The sequence below is a fragment of the Choristoneura fumiferana genome, chromosome 16 (genome assembly GCF_025370935.1).
Source record: "Choristoneura fumiferana chromosome 16, NRCan_CFum_1, whole genome shotgun sequence".
In the NCBI taxonomy this organism is placed as follows: Eukaryota; Metazoa; Arthropoda; class Insecta; order Lepidoptera; family Tortricidae; genus Choristoneura; species Choristoneura fumiferana.
In genome coordinates this window covers 2,775,240-2,795,297 of record NC_133487.1, presented here as the reverse complement: position 1 = coordinate 2,795,297, position 20,058 = coordinate 2,775,240, and the positions used below count along the sequence as shown (strand labels likewise).

At 38.0% G+C, this 20,058-nt stretch overlaps 1 protein-coding gene across 2 annotated transcripts in view; it reads right to left on the bottom strand.

The window, feature by feature from the left end:
- Positions 1-690: 690 nt before the first annotated feature.
- Positions 691-20,058, bottom strand: part of LOC141436046 (max dimerization protein 1-like) — a gene marked incomplete in the record, with an annotated part of 377,101 nt that continues 357,733 nt past the window's right edge. For both annotated transcript variants that reach the window (XM_074098882.1, XM_074098883.1), the window contains 2 exon segments: positions 691-1,493; positions 2,646-2,809. In XM_074098882.1, the coding sequence (XP_073954983.1) occupies positions 2,646-2,809 (164 nt within the window).

Here is a 20,058-nt window from a genome sequence, read left to right as displayed (position 1 = left end):
GTAATTCAAAGCACTGTGTGAACAAGTCATAATGGGCTCTCAACTCGGTTAAAACCTGAACATAAACGTGTTCCCTTGCCGCATTGCTTGCGTCAGTTCCCGCTTGTCGTGGGCCCATTATACTAAATGTTTCTTGGTTAGTACTGAGCTTTAATGGAGTTAATATTCTCTTAAACAATATTTTGGTGGGTCAAAATTTGTGTGAACCCAGAATAAAGGTCTTCGCAACAGCACGACGCCCACTTATTTCACAGATTTAATTCTATTTGATTGATTTTTACAAGAAAAATTATATACAAATATAAAATTGATATTTATCTATACAACATTTTGCTAAATCAGCAACTTTTGTGGAAAATAACGATAAGTACTCTATAGAGTTGAACGACCCATCGACCGTTTTAATTTATGTTCAATATGACCGATAGAAAATTCAATAACATATAGCAAAATAACATGATTATTAAAATATTAATGATGATGAAAATACAGAGCGTCCGATCGCCCAATATGTATTTCTTTGTACGAATAGTCATACTAAAATATTGTATATTCTTTTTACTGTTTATGAATTTTCCCCAACGCTAAACTAAATCTAAAAACGAAAACCGGATGTACAATGAGCAGAATTACGAAAAAAAAACAATGTTCTGATGTTTTCGCATTGGAATGAAACTAATTTGAACTTTAATAGCGTTCAGTTTACGATTCCCAACGTTATGAACTCACTAGAACGCATTAGTATTAACAGACGATCGAACTGCCGTGTACCGGCAGGGACACAGCTATCTATTAGAATAAGATAGTAACATAAATGTTTCAAAGATTTAAATTGCTATCTCATTCTTACATAACATTCTGAGTCGATACCAACGTTCGATTGCTTATTAATGCACTTAGGGGACAATATGCTAAAATCATTGAGAACTACCAACTAAAAATACAAGAAATAAAACGTTTCGAACAAGCAATTAGTCTTTTAAACTACCGATTTTACCATAGCTTTGGAAATCAAAATCAGTAATTTAATTGTCATTGAATGTTCCGATCGTTTAGTATTTCTTATAGTTTATTGACCGCGCGTTCAAATTAGTTCCAAAAACAAAATAATAAACAAATTATTTTAGTTGAATTGAAACGGAAATAAACTAACACCGACCGGAGAAGAAAAAACAAAAGAAGAAACAATTTTTGGCAATTTTGTACTCGATAATGATAGCAGAGGTGTCGGCCGGCGCTGGTAGCCGTGGTTCCGTCGCAGCGACTAGTAGCGCCAATAACGTAGTTTATGTAGTTCACCACTAGATGGCGTTGGTTGTTCGTCGCCATGGGTGCGCGGGCGCGGCCGGCGCGGGCACTCGTCACCGTTCAGTCACAGAAACAACAGTCGCCTTAGTACATGTATCAACAAAATGTTCTACGATTGTTTACGTTACGAAGTATTAACGGGAGCGGGGCGCAGCCGGCCGGCGCTCGCGCCGCCCGCTCGCCATCTGAAATTAACACATCACACAATGACTGCCTGAATTATAACACTCACAGAACTGTGATTAAAGAAGAAGGGTCCGCTTGTAATCGATGCATCAGGGCAGGGCGCGTGGTGCTCGAATCGATAAAGCAGTCAATTCCTAGAAGAATGAAGAACAAGCGCTGGTGCGTGGAATTGTATTGATAAGTGCGGGTAATTTCATAACTATTTATATTGTGTATTTGACATGTTACAATGCCGAGCTAGTGCAGTCGATAAAAATGAGAAAATTAATTCACGGGTCGTGCCCCATGTTGGGCGCCAATATAACATTTAGGGTGTCAGTAAAACAAAAACTTCAAACCAAAGACAAGAATACACAGACAGAAACAGGGCGCCGCGCACGCCAGTACCCTTAGTGTAAGTTTTCGGTTACAAAATACGTCTCGATCGCGTTCGCGTTAAAATCTCAATTTGTATGGAAACACGAACATCGCAAACGTTCCGCTAGAAGCGCTGTTCGTGTTTCCATATAAATTGAGATTTTAACGCGAACGCGATCGAGACGTATTTTGTAACTGAAAACTTACACTAAGGGTACAGGTCAACTTAATTACATCTGGTAGGAGTTTTCTATGTGTAACAAACACGACCTGTCATTGTGTCGCTTCGAAAAGGGCGCCAAAGGCATGAGCATGACTGGCCTTGGGCGCCTAGATATATAATTATAAAATAGGTGTTTTTTTTTTAATAATAATGATGTATTTACATACAAATAAACATCCAAGACTCAAGTACAAACATTCGTATTCATCATACAAATATTTACCCTTCACGGGGATCGAACCCGCAATCGCTAGCTTCGTAAGGGTCACTAACAACTTAGCTATCCGCTAGTTAAAAAAGTGAATGAACGAAATGAATTAATTAAATGAATGAACGAAATGAATGAACGAAATGAATGAACGAATGAATGAACGAAATGAATGAACGAAATGAATGAACGAAATGAATGAACGAAATGAATGAACGAAATGAATGAACGAAATGAATGAACGAAATGAATTAACTAAATGAATGAACGAAATGAATGAACCAAATGAATGAACGAAATGAATAAACGAAACGAATGACCGAAATAAATAAACGAAATGAATGAAAGTGAGTGCAGGCAGACCTAAACCCTCGTGTTCCTCGTGGCGCGGCGCGTCGCGGCGCGCGGCGACCGGCGGCCGCGCCGCGCGCGCTCGCACACGCCGCTGTCGGCGCTGCCGCTGCGGCCCGACAACAGCGACTCACTGTCGCTCTGGTTGGACGTGTACCCGATCACGTCCACTTCATCTGGAATAAAAGAGAAAAGTCCTAATAATTACAGTGTTTACCCACGGCTTCGCACGCGTAAGGGCTTACGCTAGCTGATGCGGTTCACGGTGCGGGTGGATGTCTATATATTGAAAAATAGTATGAATGAGCAGTGCTAACTGCGCGCGTCTGTGTACAGGCTTGCGCCCGCAAAGTGCATCACGCCAGCTAGCGTAACCCTAAACCATTAGTTCTAGCAGCTGAATTGAAATTGGGTCAACAGTCTTCTCGTTGCAGTGTTTCTGACCACGCTTACGAAACTATTTGTCTTCTAACAAATAAAAAAAATGTGGTGCCAGTGTTTGTCTTTTTTGGTGTAACTAATACTTAACTAGAAAAAAAAAATAAGTGCCACTATGTCTCATACAAAAAAACTACATCACATTTTTCTGGGACAAAAAAAAAAGACAACGAAAAGAATTTTGACCCCGTGGGTATTGCCAGATTTATTTTTATTAGTAAACATTAATAATAGAGCAGAGGCCTTGCCTTACGTTTCTGGCGCTCGCAATCACAATCAAATGCCAGTTGCTGTATGCGAAATCTGTCATTTGAGTCCTATCGCGACCGTCAGAAACGTTAGGTAACACGGCCTCAGGTAAGAAATACTTTTTTTCATCCACATGAGTCGTTATTTGTAGTAACTTTGTTCTGCCATCTATAATGCCTCCACGTTCCCTATGGGCATAGATTTTTAGCTTCGTGTTGCCAGTTCCAAAAGGCACTACTCCCACTTATCCCCTAACAAGCCATACATACGAAATCCCAAACAAGATGGATCCGTGTAGAGATTGAAAACGTGATTCTTTGCGAAGCGCCTACCGCCGAGCACGGCAAACAAATTTCTATTACGACGCACATTTACCTGAGCAATTGAGTGTGGATTGAACTCGTATGAGTTACGTTTTTTTCCGAGTTATGACTCCTGATATTTACAAAATAGGACAACAGGACGTTCAGGATTTGTGAAAGATGTAAGCCATTTTGTTTCGGCTTTATTATGTTATTATGTATTATGCTATTTAATGCGCTGAAAATTATAGTCATAGCCAAAATTGTTGAAAATTACGAACACGACAAAAAAACGGCCAAATCGTTCGAGACAACATCAATAATAATGTTTCATAGAGAGAATAGATTCGAGCAATCCAATTTTTTTTAGTTTCGGAAAAAAATTAGTTGGGAAATGAAACAGTTGTCAAGTGAAACATTTGACAAACAATAATTCTGCGAAAAGGCAGAACTCAGACAAAGGGAGATAGAAAGAGAGTTTCTTTAGGAAGACAAATGAAGTTACTAACACTTAATTAAAAAATAACACGTAATTTCTGCGCATTCGGTTTTAAAGAAAGAAAGAAAGAAAAATGATTTATTAACGGTCCCATCCTAACACCACCACCACCGGTACCACCACCAAACACAAAAAAGTCCAGTTTGTGCCACACGGTGACTCAAAATGAGTTGTACAGTCACTAGCACCAATATCTGACACAACAAGGCGCGCACAGCAATATCCGACACGTCAATTTCTAGGGCCGGTAGGATGAGTTCGATATTTTTGGACACTGTTATGAAACCAAAATTACGCAACTCACAACTCAAAAAATTACGCTAAGCTTCACCCGAAACTTTTTAAACTGACAACTTGACATTTTTCCCATCCAATCCAAGGTCAACGCCCCTTGTCTCTTTACCACCGGCAAGGAATTGAATTTACCCGCCGTACATTCTGAACGGAAAGTCGCGCCAAAAGTCTTATAAGATCCTAATTTTAGGCAAAATAGGTTCCCTCCCCCGTACGGGCAGGGGGCAGAAATAGGATGCCGGGGTGAAATGATGGAGACTCAATAACGAGCCCCTTTTAAAAGGACTACAGGCTTTTTCGTTTATCCCTCGCAAATAGGTTTTAGTGAGAAAATATCGGGTGTTTTACTTTAAATTTCGATTTACGCGCAGTATATCATTAATAGTGTTTACCTTCAGGTGACCTGCGCCTGCGCCTATGTGCAAGCAAACAATGCGGAGTAGAACTAAGTAAATCTTATTACGGTTAATTTATGTATAGCTTTTTTAAACTTTTATGGAATCTTGAAAATGTAACAACAATCGCAATTAGTGAAACAAGCGAATTTCAGAAATTTAAGAATGTTCTGAAGAAAGGTCGGGTCAGGAGTACTCTAAACCGACGTGCATGCATGAAAAGATTGATGAATGTAGTAGCGAGAGTTGTATGCCAGAATCGTAGCAAGTGGAAGGATGTAGTCTCTGCCTACCCCGTTGGGAAAGAGGCGTGATTTTATGTAATGTATGTATGTAATGTAACAATTTTCCTTTTAGTAACATGAGCCAACTAAAGGATTTATGGCAGTTTCCCATCAGGGCTTTTCAATTGTTTTCACTCTGTACAAGTATAGCTTCCATATCTTCCCAATAGTACCTAGGTACTCATAAACACTGAATTGAAAGGTTTCGCAGTGGCGCAGGGTTCGTTCCGACACCCGTATCCAGGAAATTAATAATAGAGCCGATGTATGAAAGCACATTACTTACACCTATCGCCAGCGTGATTAATACTCTAGGCCATTCATTAAGGAGCGCAGATATATATATATATATATATTGCGCATTGTATGCCCAGTGCATTGGGTGAAAAGCGTTCAGACTACCGTCTGCCGTGACTGAGCATTTCTAAAAAAGTTTGTACATTTGATTTGCGACTCCGATTTGGATAAAAATTTGCAGGTATGTAGAGTGAACGATACTGAGTCGTAATAACATAGTCTCTCAAAATGCCCCAATTGGTTTGTATGGACATTCCCTTTTTTGTTACCAAAACTCTATGGATCAAAACAAAAAAGGATCTTTCCATACAAATTAATTGGGACATTTCGGGAGACTATGTTATTTAAACTCAGTATCGTTCACTCTATCTACCTGCAAATTTTTACCCAAATCGGAGTCGCAAATCAAATGTACAAAATTTTTTAGAAATGCTCGACTACGGTAGGTAGTCGACTAAAATTTACGTCACCTAAAAATAACCATCTCGCATGACAAGTACAAGTAATAACCTAACCAACAAATAGGTGGAAAACCCCGACTTTGTCACTTTAAGGTTCAATATCTCAAAAACGACTGAGCTGATTTTGTTGAAACATGTCTAAGAACCTTCGCTAGAAAACCTGCTTTCAAATAAAAAACCGCATTTAAGAGCTACGGTGCCACAGACAGACAGGCACATAGCGGTCAAACTTATAACACCCCTCTTTTTCCGAAATTCGAAGTTCGTGTCGTTCTGTTCCTCTGACGCTTATACTATTTAATACGAGAGTGGAAGGGACGATACGATACGAACTTCGATTTTCGAATTTCGGAGTAGGCTCTCAGGTTTGCCGCGTGCGAACAATGCTAGCACGGCGGCCGCGCGAAGTCGATACGCAGCTTTATAACCAGGCAGCTACCTAGTACCGTTGTGTCACCTGCTCCTAGGACCCCTAGGGGTGGGAAAGGTCCCAATAAATCTCCTCCCGATAATTTACCGGTTGTCTCCGCGACACATAAATCGGCACATCCCTGCCGCTGACGACTCCGCGGCTAGGTTGGCCAACTTTCGTCGTTAAGTCGGGACTTTATTATTCAAAGGACGAGCAAAACAGTATAAAAACTAAACTGTTTTTAATCGTTATATTTTGCATGTGATGATGATCTTGTAATTTCGAGCTGCCACGGATTTTTATGCGTGGACATCGGTGGAAGAATTATTTTTATAATAATAAAATAAGTTTTTTATTATTTAATACTGTATTGGAAATAAAGATTATGAAGTAATAGTGTACCTAGTATTTTTTATTAGACTCTTAAACTAGTATTACTAATCTATATTTCAATTTTAAACAAACTTTACTTTCAGTTTTATTAGTAGACGAACTCTTTTGCATTGGGGCTCGTAGTGCACTCCAAGGCCCCAAGATACAGGCTCTGCCTAGTTTGGGGTCTGCCAGATATTACTTTGTATTTTGCTGATGTGTATGATTTTTGGAAATCAATTATTATTATTATTTTCTTGTAATTTATTCTTCAATATTGCATTTATACTGTAGTTTTTGAGTATTGTATTTGTAATTATATTATTAACAAAAAAAATCATTCTGCCAAGTTTCTTGCGACGCATTCTTCTTGGCAATGGTGGTCTTTCCCAAAGCGCTGGTAGTTTTAAAAAAAATGACGTGTTAAAGTGCCCATTGCGGCCTATTTACTGAATTAATGATTTGAATTAACTCACTGTTGTAATAAGGTGCATTTTATTGGTCGTTACAAGTAAATACATTAAATAAATGTTATGAGACAATTTTACACTAATTGTTCTAATTGACCCAAACTAAGCAAAGCTTGCACTACGGGTATTAAAAAGTTACGCCCTCTATCCTGAACTTCGACGCGTTTCATCTCTGTATTTTTTGTTTGATTGACGAAAGGAAAAATAAGCGTCATATAATTTCCGATAATCTAACTAAAAGACTAAATTTTATTATTAATATTATTATTATATTTTCTAGGAATCTACTGAATTACTTTTTAGAAGATTATTTTAAATTTAAATAGTTTTATTTTTGATAAAATAAAGAATTTACAGCCAGTGACATGACTGACGTATCTTAGCCCTCAAGGGTGGCAACGCATCCTCAATCCTCTAGCGTGCGGGTGTCCATGAGTTCGGGTATTTACTTGCTTTTTTGTCACTCTTTTCCATAAAATAGGAACGGACAATCGGGTTAAACAGCGTCTTTTAAACACCGGGACATCCCGATCAAACTGGGACAGTTGGTCACCCTACATGGGGCCGAGGATTCCGAGGCCTTTGTTACCCAACTTTATACTGGACGAAGTTGGTTATTTATTTGTTTAGCGAAGGTGCTGATTAGGCCACTGCTCTAGGGCTCTAGAAACGGGACGTCCCGCCTATACCGGGACGGTTGGCAACCCTGATTGTTATACACATAGGCCGTTTTACTTGAAAAGCATCGGCCCCAAGCCTTGAGCAGAACATTAATCGCGAAGAATGAGAGGAAAGAGACAAATCAGCGGAACACTCAATCGGGGCAGACGAACAGATAACATTAGCTATTTGAACAAACTTTCATATTTATTACGTCGTTACGCCGTATGACGTAACTTTGCTATTATTTCTGCGTAGTTTTTTCTATAGGTAGCTTCTGACCTCGAAGAAACTTATTCGGTGATCTGATCATAGTCGTTCACAATCTTGCCTATCGCCATCTTATATCATTTGAGAGATAGAAATGAAATAAAAATGATTTCTTTACGGGATTTAAGATAAGCGTTTCTAGCTCAATTAATGCTGCACAATCATTATGGAAGGGTCCTGAACACAGGGCATCCTAGCACAGGACCTTTAGTTGTAACTCTTTTGTAAAATAACTATTGGAATAAATACATTTTCATTTTTAGGGTTCCGGAGCCAAAATGGCAAAAACGGAACCCTTATAGTTGCGCCATGTCTGTCTGTCTGTCCGTCCGTCCGCGGCTTTGCTCAGGGACTATCAATGCTAGAAAGCTGTAATTTTGCACGGATATATATGTAAACTATGCCGACAAAATGCTAGAATAAAAAAATTAAATAAAAATTTCAGGGTACCTCCCATAGATTTAAAGTGGGGGTGTTTTTTTTCCTCATCCAACCCTATAGTGTGGGATATCGCTGGATAGGTCTTTTAAAACCATTAGGGGTTAGCTAAGACGATTTTTCGATTCAGTGATTTGTTGAAAACCGTTAATAAACATTTCTTCGTTTTTAAAGAATATAAAAGCCTATCACGCACGAATAATTATTGGAGTAGACACATTAACTTATATTTTAAGAAGAGTTCTATCAGACCACATTTTTAATTTTCATTCCATTTTTTATGGAATAATCGAGAAAAACTAACAAAAATGCAACGTTGCCAGCTCAGCAGGTATAAACGCTCTTAACAATAATCAGGAACTTCATAGTTGTGCAATGTGCCAGGATTGCCTTCTTAACGGCCGGGCACTATAATACTCTTTGGTCATGATATGATCCATCATGGCAAAGTGAACTGACGTTGGCATGGCGGTTTGTGCTGGTGTCGCCCCCTGCGCAGAGCTTTGCGTAATATTCCCTAATAAAGGCTGCATCCAAAGCACACAAATTCAAACACATCAAAGTAATCAACGCCTCGATCTTAATGTGTACCGTAAACAGTCCCTGATAAGCGCAGCGTGTTCCGCTGTTATCAGGGAGGTGGTGGGAGGGGGGTGCTAATTACCACAACTATCCAACTTAAATTAGGTTGGGGAACCCTTGGAGCAGGGGCCGATCGGCAGCGGACGGAAAGCAAGGGAACCGTATTATTCTGGAGTTGTGAGTTGATTTTGTTCTAAATTTTTATTCATAAAAACTTGTCTAGTTTGTTAACTACGTATAAAATAACTGAGAACCGTTTTGTAGAAAAATATAACAAGTGCCTTTACTAATGGAGAGTTATTATTATTTTTTATTTTCTCAAGCAGCAATGTAATGCAAACATTTATTTGACGTTTCAGAGGGGAAAATGAAAAATGTGGATACGTTAGTGTCAGTCAGACAGCTTTGCTAGCTTTGTTACCGATGCATTGTATGCCGAATTAATTTGTATATTTTTTTTTTACTAGAAATATTAATTTACATTCATTAGGGCGTCGTTTGTTATGACAGCCAGCAAATAACAGCTTGTATTAATAATGAAAATTTTAACAGAAACTTGAAAGACAAATTATAATTTTGTTTATTGCTATCCTAGCACAAATTGATCACAAAAACAACACAAACACGGTCGAAATGACTTCAAAACTCAACCTCACCTATCCACACCACTGTGATAATAATAAAGCTTTCAAAAATCAAAATTCACGCTGTATACATTTATTATTAATGGCAACACAATGCAGGACAGTGTAATGGGGATGCCGTCACAACCAAATTGGGCACATCGACAAGGAAATTGAACGCTGACGAAGTTTGTACAAGGAAATTGTAAAGCCTATCTAATGCTGTGTATTCATATTTTGGATGTAGCTATGGCACATGCGTGGGTAGCGAATAACGATTTATTTTTCGAACTAGCCCCTTTCGAAAAAGATAAATAGAACGTGTTGATTCAGGTATTTCTAGCCCATGTACAAAACCTCATACCAAACGCCGCAGTACTTACAGAGAATTTTTTGATTTACGATTTAATACTACGGAACATACATTAATTTTAATATAAAACTACTCTTGTCAAAAGGTACCGGAACCGGACTCAGCATATGCTGATGATAAAATTATCCCTTCTGGCAAGGGGGCCGCAACTATATTAAAGAAAAAAAATAGATTAGGCAAAGAAGAGGGCCTACTCCGAAGTTCGAAAATCGAAGTTCGTATCGTACCGTCCCTCTCGCTCTCGTATTAAATAGTATAAGTGTCAGAGGGACCAAAGGACACGAACTTCGATTTTCGAATTTCGTAGTAGCCCTGTAGAGTCTTAAAATTTATAACTCTAGTGACGACTCTAGGTACGATACGAACTTCGACTTTCGAGTTTCGTAGTAGCCCTGCTGTACCCAGAACTGTGGACGGGAGGTACACTCACCAGCACCAATATCTGACAAAACAAAACGTACATAAAATATCTGATACGACTCTATTTCTAGGGCCAGTAGGACGTGGCAGATATTTGTGCCTCCGCTGTGGCAGATATTAATGTAGGGTATACAGGGTGGATCGTGGATTCATCAGCCAGTATGATTTTTTTAATATGCTCAGACAGCCTGCGTTCTGACATTGAAATGAGGTTGACCGGGGTAGGATTATTAATGCGGGATAACCTAAAAACCTTTTTAGGCTCGGGTTTTGTTAATCTGGCAGTTAAAGGATTAGCATTGGAATTAAATTTCATAAAAAATCGGTTGCTATACCACGCGTCATATAAATCTGCCTAAAAGTTCATGAATACTCAGTTTTGACGCATTTTTGAGATACATTTTTTATGCGACGGCTATACGTTACTCCCATAGTGCTTATTCAATTATTGGAATTATACCTTTATAATTTTTGTGGTACTAGTCGTGTCATTGAACTTTTAGGCAAAGTTAGGCGGCGGAAGGTATAGGTAAAACATTTAGCCATAATTCAGCGCTTGGTGCCAATATCAAAGTACCTACCTAAAGGTCAATTTGGAATCTTCTGATAATTAATCAAGAGATATGTACGTTATTCTGTAGGTATGCCGCAAAGGGATCCTTTACATGTCACTTTTTATACTACCAGCGCTTTTGGAAATGCAATGTGTTCTAGTACTTCAAGTTTTTGTACGATTTGGAAAACACAATGTTTTAGACTATCACGGTCATTACTAATTTTGTGATTTAAATTCTGGTTTTGTTCCGCGTACCTTGATTTTAGAGCAGCTCGATATTTCGGCACAGTTGCTTGCGCGCGCCATGATCACGAGACGACGCAAAAAAATTGTTTGTAACCAAACTCCTCCAAAACGGCTTGACCGATTTTTATGATTTTTTTGTGTATATTTAAATCATAAAATTCAATTTGGAAAATTAGAAACTTCTTTCTTTACTAAAGTAGTTTCGTTAGATGATGCTCTTCCGAGGATTTTAAAATACTGAAACAAAACATCTCAAAATCTTGCCTCTTATTCTACTGACCTCACGCCGTCCTTGAAAAATTAATCAAGAAGGTCCTCTTTACACTAAAGTCTTTTTATCGAAATAAAGTACATAAAAGCGGGTAATACAACAATGGCAACGTAATTTTCTCTTAATGCCAAGAAAGTAATTTCGCTTCATTGTCTCAATGGGAAAGAGCATCGGCCAAGTGCGAGTCGGATTCGGTGCACGAGATTAAATAAGTACAAAACAAAGTAAATTTCAATATATACAATATAAACGGTCGCATATACAAAAAACCAGTACCCCGAGTGTAAGTTTTCGGTTACAAATACGTCTCGATCGCGTTCGCGTTAAAATCTCAATTTGTATGGAAACACGAACAGCGCCTCTAGCGGAACGTTTGCGATGTTGGTGTTTCCATACAAATTGTGATTTTAACGCGAACGCGATCGAGACGTATTTTGTAACCGAAAACTTACACTAAGGGCACAGTTAGGGATCCTTGCTTCTAAGTAAAATGTACATATATTGGTATTTTTTTATGATGGTTTATTTAATCTTTATTAATGCTTATTAATTTCAGCTGTATTCTGTATGCTGTACTTATTACAGTGCTTGAGATACATTAAAAGGTAACTGTAACTACAATAGCACACGTAAATAAACTCCATTTCAATAGAATATGACAATTTTGTAGCCACTTCCAGCCACATATGAACACCGGGTTGCCTAGGTCTTGGTGATGTGACTAACAATTGTTCTTTTTTGATTTATTTCAACAATTTATTATAACAAGGACTAATATATAATTAAGTGTATACATCTTAGAGTGTCTTTAGTGTTTAGAAAATTGTCAGATTCTATTGAAATGTAGTTTAAATCGATGTAGTTTCCAATGAAATGAAATAGTTTATTTCGCTTTTAGACATGGTAAAAACTATTGGACAAAATTTGGTATACTCATTTATTTAAATTGATTAAACAAGCTCAAAAAAAATACAAACTGTATTGTGCGATTTGTGAAATGAAGTCTAGTGTTGTAACGATCTCAATAATTATTCTCTCTCATACGAGAGATATCTGATCTCAATTATTCCAGGGCTGAAATAAAGTTTTTTTACTACATTTCCATTATGTATTATTTTATAAATAGTCTCTATCAGCTATACTGTATTTTGGCATCCCTATCCCGGTCGTGTGAGCGGTCAAGCGTGAAGGTGCCTAGACCTAGATCCAGCATATGTTAGCGGCTAAGTTATGCGTTGACCTGGACGGACCATCCATGCGGGAAAGATTTACCGATCCGGCATTTAAGGGAATGATTTATGCCCAGATTCCGGGTTCTGTAACCGGTTTTAGCTAAGGAAATGGGCTATACGTGTTATTTTTGAGTTCCGTTAACTTTAAGGGAGCTTTAAGGTCAAATAAAGTTAATTTCTACGGAACACTAGTAGCCTAGCTCTTTAAAGTTTAAAAGATAAATTTTAAGTGTGTTACTAATGAGTCTTAAGTCACACATATTTAGCAAAAGAAGGTTAAAACAAAATGAGTCTAACATAGTTACATAGGTACAAAGTCAAAGTCAAAATATCTTTATTCAATTTAGGCTATAACAAGCACTTATGAATGTCAAAAAAAATCTACCACCGGTTCGGAAAAACCTCTGCTGAGAAGAATCCAGCAAGAAACTCAACGAGGTATATATTTTTTTAAACAGTTTTACAATATTATTAAATGATATGTATACATCACAAGTATTTAACACAACTTTATTTTTAACACAGTAGGTTCGCTATTTGAAGGGATCGCTAATGCGGTACCTACTAACATAGCTTCTAAGTTAACTGTTACTAACGATATGAATCCAGGTTATTTTAATAAATTATATTATTATTGTAGTCACATTAGGCTAAAGCCTCGTTAAAATATAAGATTAAAAGAAAAAGGATAAAAAGTAAGTTGTTTTGATGACTCTCTTATGTACCACGTCAATGACACTCGTAAAGTTTGTGAATTTTACAATTTGACCATTAAAAATAATAACTTAAAAAAAAGAAGTTTTTTTTCGATTTGGCCAAAACTTAATTACCAGGTGATTTCCATCAATGAACTGAGCCGTCTATCTGTAGAAGTTAACAGAAACCAAGAAGCACATGGTGTATTGATAAATATACATCGAAAATATAAGATAAGACCCTTACCAATCTTTTTTATTATATAAAATTCTCGTGTCACAGTGTTTGTGACCAAATTCTCCGAAACGGCTTGATCGATATTCATGAAATTTTTTATGTATATTTGGTAGGTCTGAGAATAGGACGTAAACTATTTTACATACCACTACGCGGACGGAGTCACGGGCAATAGCTAGTTCCATATACGAGTTGATAATTCATCACCTCATGTTTTGCTATTAAGACATGACTTATCAGGACCTACATTATAATCTGTCATTCCGGATCGACAATTACAGGTATTACATTAACAGCACCGTGCTAATCTCCAAATGTACAAATGCTAGCAGATTCGTAGCTCTTGACGCCTACACCCGTAGCACTAATAGCCGCTACGCCGTCGTAGCATTCCGTAGCACGGCTACGAGATAACACGGCAAACGAGGTATAGCTGGGTCAACAGTATAAATACTATACAATACTACCTTTTTAGGGTTCCGTATTTAAAGGGTCCAAATGGAGCCCTGTTGCTGTCACTCACGTGTCAGTCCGTCAGATCGACACACAGATTTTACAGTCAAACGGTTGTAGCTGCAGTCTTCAAATTTTCATAGTATAAGCATTTTGTTGACCCAAAAACTATGCAAATTGGCAAAAAATATTTTTAAAGGGGGACGTTTAAAGTTTTTTTTTACCTAGGCCATCGAGTATGGTATCGTTGTTTACAGTTCATTGAGTAGATAATAACTGTCTTTTCAAACGACATCAAATAAACTCATTTTTTAACCCTTTGTTGACAAAAATGTATGAATCAAAACATTTTAGTTACAACCTTTAAAACGTTAATATAACCTCATAAATTAAGAAAGTTCTATCTACACTGTTTCACCGCGCACGATCAATTATTTTCACTGTTGATTATCTTTAAACAGTAAGAGTTAGGCCACTGTTGTTTTAGGGTTTTCCTTGCCCGCCAGGGCAGGGTTCCCTAAAAGTTCATGGAAATCAAAAATAACACGCTGTATATCTGCATCGTACATTTGATTTACACCGTGTAACATATTTATAAGTAATACTAACAACTGATAGATCCTAGTTATCTAAATAAATAAATTTCATTATTATTATTAAGACTAACGTTAAAAAAATAACGTCGCATATATCTCAAACATAACACATAGGTAGTAAGGCTTGAACTATCGAAAAGCGATTATCTCTTTCACACAGGAAATCTGGTCGTTCGGCAGCGTTTATGTAAATTTGGCCAAAACATGAGACGTTACTGTCGATTCGCCGAGCAGTTTAGACGACCGCCGAGTGCCGACAGCTTAGCCGAATAAGTAATACGGAACGCTTTGACTTCATTAGCTCATTTTACTAGCTTTATTTCAAAAAACGATTCTGTTCTGGCAGTTAGTAGTTACGCATTTGGCTATATTCTTACCTATATTGTATTGTGTAGATTTAGATATGGGATATTATTATTATTTATTATTTGTGATATTAATGTCATGTTAACATCCCATAGATGTGAAAAAGAAATCATAGCGAAATTTATTATGAAAAGGTTCCATTCTGGTACATATGTTTCCTCTACTGTAGAATAAAATTTGTTTTCTGACCTAAACGAAAATTTTATTCGCGCGTTAATTTTATACCGAAACAGATAATCTTGACGGTTATCCAATGGTATTTCAGAACGCGTTATATCAAAAACCATCCCCCCGTTATTGGACATTGTCATTTTTCTGATAAATAAATTGCTGGTTCAAACTCGGATGGTGCCAGCTCCGCCAATATTTCGTCAAACTAATGAAATTTTTGCGAAGCAGTTAAAACGCCCCGAACTTCGCCCCACAATATCATCGCTGTCATAACTCATAACGGCTATAGTCGATTCGGCGAACAAAAGCCGAAAAACTGAAAACTCGGCAATAAAAGTCGTATCTCAAACTTGGCCGAACTCGGCCGAAAAGAACACCGCATTGTAAAGGGCTTAGCCCCAACGAAGCCCTGCCTATATTGTTACCTTTTATTTATGCATTAACTTTAGCCATTTAAATATCTGAGACGCTCACAAATTTTCTTCAGATGTAGAAAGACGCAAGTGGCACTCACGGCCTTAGCACTTGTGCCCTTTTTGGTTGGAATTTGGGGAGCGTTGTTGGAAAAAAAATAGTCATTGTATTGGAGTTATTATTATGATAAACAAGTGGTTTATTGAGCGAGTAAATAGTGGAGATTAGACGCCTCATTGCGTCTTTATGACGATATCGTCAGGGCAGTTGGCTGCTGTTTAAATTAGAATATATTAACTCTGTTTGTTGATTTGTATTGCAAATAAAATATGCCTACTTATTACGAAACGGCGAAACGTTATTTGGTGAGCTGGTACTTTAAGAATGCCTTTAGGATATCTAAATGCAAAAATACAGATTTGTGGCCGTATTGACTACCGCCTGGGCGCAAAAAATTTAGGCTACCTAGCAGGAATTTGACGACCGGATAACCCATTGGTTAGAAAACCTGACTATGTAGGTCCCGGGTTCGATCCTCGATCGGGGCAGATATTTGTATGAAAAATACGAATATTTGTTCTCGAGGCTTGAGTGTTTCATATGCATTTAAGTACGTATCTATCTATTAATGTACATCCATTACCTAGTAACCATAACACAAACTTTGTTTACTTTGGGACTAGCTCAATTGGTGTCCAGTATACCGTAGCATTTATTTATATTATTATATATTCGAGCGATAGAGATATTACAGCGCCACGCTACTGTAGGATAAATAAACAGTCGAACCGGGAACTTCTTTTTGAAGTCGGTTAAAAAGACAAACACCCCGGTGTTTATGATAATGTCGCTCGTCTCGCTCGTTTGCATGGAGATGCGCTCGTAAAAAAACATTTGCATCTCACTCGGGTTCCGTGGAAGAACCTTTAGAGCTGCCCACTGCACCACAGTGGCGCGGAGAACACTTTCATTAGCAACGATATTATGTACTAGCTAGCCCCCGACTTTGTCTGCAAAAAAATCCCCTGGGAATTTCCAAAAATTACATCTTGGTCTTGATGTTACAATAAAAGTAAGTTTTGGTAAAAAAAAAACATTTTTAATACAATCTTTTTTTGCTGACTGTACTTTTTGTTGACTATACTTGCATCGTCACCCAAACCACAGCCCAAACTGCATTTGCATACCAAATTTCAGAGACAATCCTGGCCGGATTACCAGGTTGTCACTATAAGATTATTGTATTGTCACGCAATTTATAAGTATGCCAAATTTCAAGACAATCCGGCTACTGGAAGTTAGTCGAGTTTAACTTGCAAGATTTGATGACAAACATCGGGACAGGTGAAACTAAATAAAAGCATGTAAATAAACAACTGTAAAATTTCATCAATCTAAACCCATAATTCAAAAATTCAAAATTCAAAATTATTTATTAAGGTTGCAAAAAGTACAATGTTTTACAATGGTAGGCACCTCTTTTTAATAATAATTATAGATAGTTACTTATCCAATAACAAAAGAGACACAAATCGACAAACGGCCACTCTTCTAAGCAAAATGTACGCAGTGTGGGGTCGCTTTAGATGGTTACGGACATAAACAGACAGTCATGAAACGAGATAGACGGACGACCAGAGGGCCTATTGTCTAACATTTCTGACGGTCGCGATCGCAATCAAATGACAGATTTCGCATACGCAAACTAGGCAATACGGCCTCTGGTTATAAAGACGCGAGTTCACGGTGGATGCCGACCGCTTCCAACCGAAGCAACTGGAGGTCTTTAGAGGAAGCCTATGTCTAAAACTGGACGTCCTAATGGTTGACATGATAATGATGACATTAAAAAATATTTTTTCAGACTATTCTTATGAGTTGTGGTATAAGAGCTATCTTCATATCAAATTTCAAGTTTCTAGACTAGAGCAACCCAACTAGAAGTACCCTATTTTTTCGATTACGGTAATTTGTTTGGAAATACCTTTTTAAGTGACTGTAATTTAAGGGGTAGAAGACTTGAGTATTTAATATGCTGAGGGGCAAAAAACCTGGCTCTCAAATGTATGAAAAAATAGGTTATTTTATTTTGTATGGAGAGTGGGCCAAATTTTGTGCCTCTGAGTGGGTATATTAATTTAAGCTTGATACCTACACGCTTTCCTGTAATAAAAGGTACTTACTGACAGATGGACAACAAATCGGTCCTATAAGGGTTCAGTTTTTTCTTTTTGAGATACGGACACCTTATTAATAACAAAGACTTAAACCTATATGTCTATGACGCTTTTAAAAAATATATATCAACACCACACAGCGCAATTTATTTACCAAGACGTAGCAATATTACAAAAACTCGCAGCTAACTTCGGGAACGCTCGTTAATCATTTAAAAACTAAAATGAATTCGAAATTTAAACTCCATCGCACGAGTAACCTTTGTAGGTTAAAGTCGTTACGGTTCTGTTGCAGGCTTATATTTAATACGAGAGTGAGAGGCACGGTAGGATACGAACTTCGATTTTCGAATTTCGTAGTGGCCCCCAGTTTCATTGCAATAATTAGCGCGAGCGCACACCCTGCTGCTGGCGATCGCAAAATCGTATTACCTTAATCGCATGTACGGAGCGTGACACGTGACCGGAAGGTTCTAGGGGCTACCTATATAAGCCCCGACGCAAAAAGAGGGGTGTAATTTGACGACAACATCCTGTCTATGGCATCATAGCTCTCAAACCGGCTGACCTAAAGCTAGTTCAATCGAGATGGTTCTTAACTAAATTAAAATCGCTTCAGCCGTCATTGAGATATTGAACTTAGAAAAGGCAATGTCGGTGTTTTCAATTGCTCAGTTGTTTTTTCAAAATCTAAGTTGGTACTACAATTGCCTTTTTATTTAAAACCAGAAAAGATAAACTATATCTATATTTACTCTAGGAAGCCGGCCGAGTGGTTTGACATATGGCCTCTCAAGCAGAGTCGTAGGTTCAAACTCCGGCTCGCACCTCTGAGTTTTTCGAAATCCATGTGCTGAATTACATTTGAAATTTACCACGAGCTTTACAGTGAAGGAAAACATCGTGAGGAAACCTGCACAAACCTGCGAAGCAATTCAATGTATGTGTGAAGTTCCCAATCCGCACTGGGCCCGCGTGGGAACTACTGCCCAAGCCCTCTCATTCTGCCTGTGCCCTGCAGTGGGACGTATATAGGCTGGGATGATGATGATGATATTTACTCAGCGGCACAAAATTAGGCCCACTTTACATACAAAATTACCTATTAATGCATACATTTGAGGGCCAGATTTTTTTCCGCTCAGTCCATTTCATAGCCAGCCATATTTAATTAATTTTAATTGCAGCCGAAAAAAAAGATTTTATAATAGAAGATGATTAAGCCGTGGTGGCCTAGTGGTTTGACCTATCGCCTCTCAAGCAGAGGGTCGTGGGTTCAAACCCCGGCCGCACCTCTGAGTTTTTCGATATTCATGTGCGGAGTTACATTTGAAATTTACCACGAGCTTTGCGGTGAAGGAAAACATCGTGAGGAAACCTGCACAAACCTGCGAAGCAATTCAATGGTGCGTGTGAAGTTCCCAATCCGCACTGGGCCCGCGTGGGAACTATGGCCCAAGCCCTCTTGTTCTGAGAGGAGGCCTCTGCCCAGCAGTGGGACGTATATAGGCTGGGATGGAATAGATGATATTTGCATGCCTATGTAAGTATTTGGCTAGACATGTCCCGGAACTTAGCACTATTAGTAAGACTATTTAATTTCCGGGATCGAACCGGGTTCTTTATTTTACACAAAGTTATGAATAATTTAAAAATAGCAACACGAAAGCAATTCCTAAAGAGAAATAAATACAAAAATCGACAAGTAAAACTTTCCGAGATTACGAGATTGATAGTTCCCTCTAGAATCAATATCGTATTTCGCTTCTCCTACTTGCTACACTTTCTTTCGTATTTCTATAGGCTTTAGTAGATTATGGTACAGAACGATGTATGTAATATAATTTGAATCCCAATCTCCGCAATAATGTATTATTTACCAACTTCATTACAAACTGAGCTGGTAAATTAAATATACGGCTTTTTAGGCACATCGGCGCCTTGTATTTCCGCTTGCATGACGTTTCCATTCCTTTCGTTAGTTCTATGGGGCTACCTCAAACGGATATCTCAGAAAATGATATGCAATAACGAAGTAACGGTTGATTTGGACTTTTTAAAAGACTCCTGGAATCTGGCGATGTGCTGACCCGAAGCCTTATTATACTTGGTGTTACAATCGTTTTTAATGCTTCTTTTCTCACGATATAGAATCGATATCGACCGCCGAC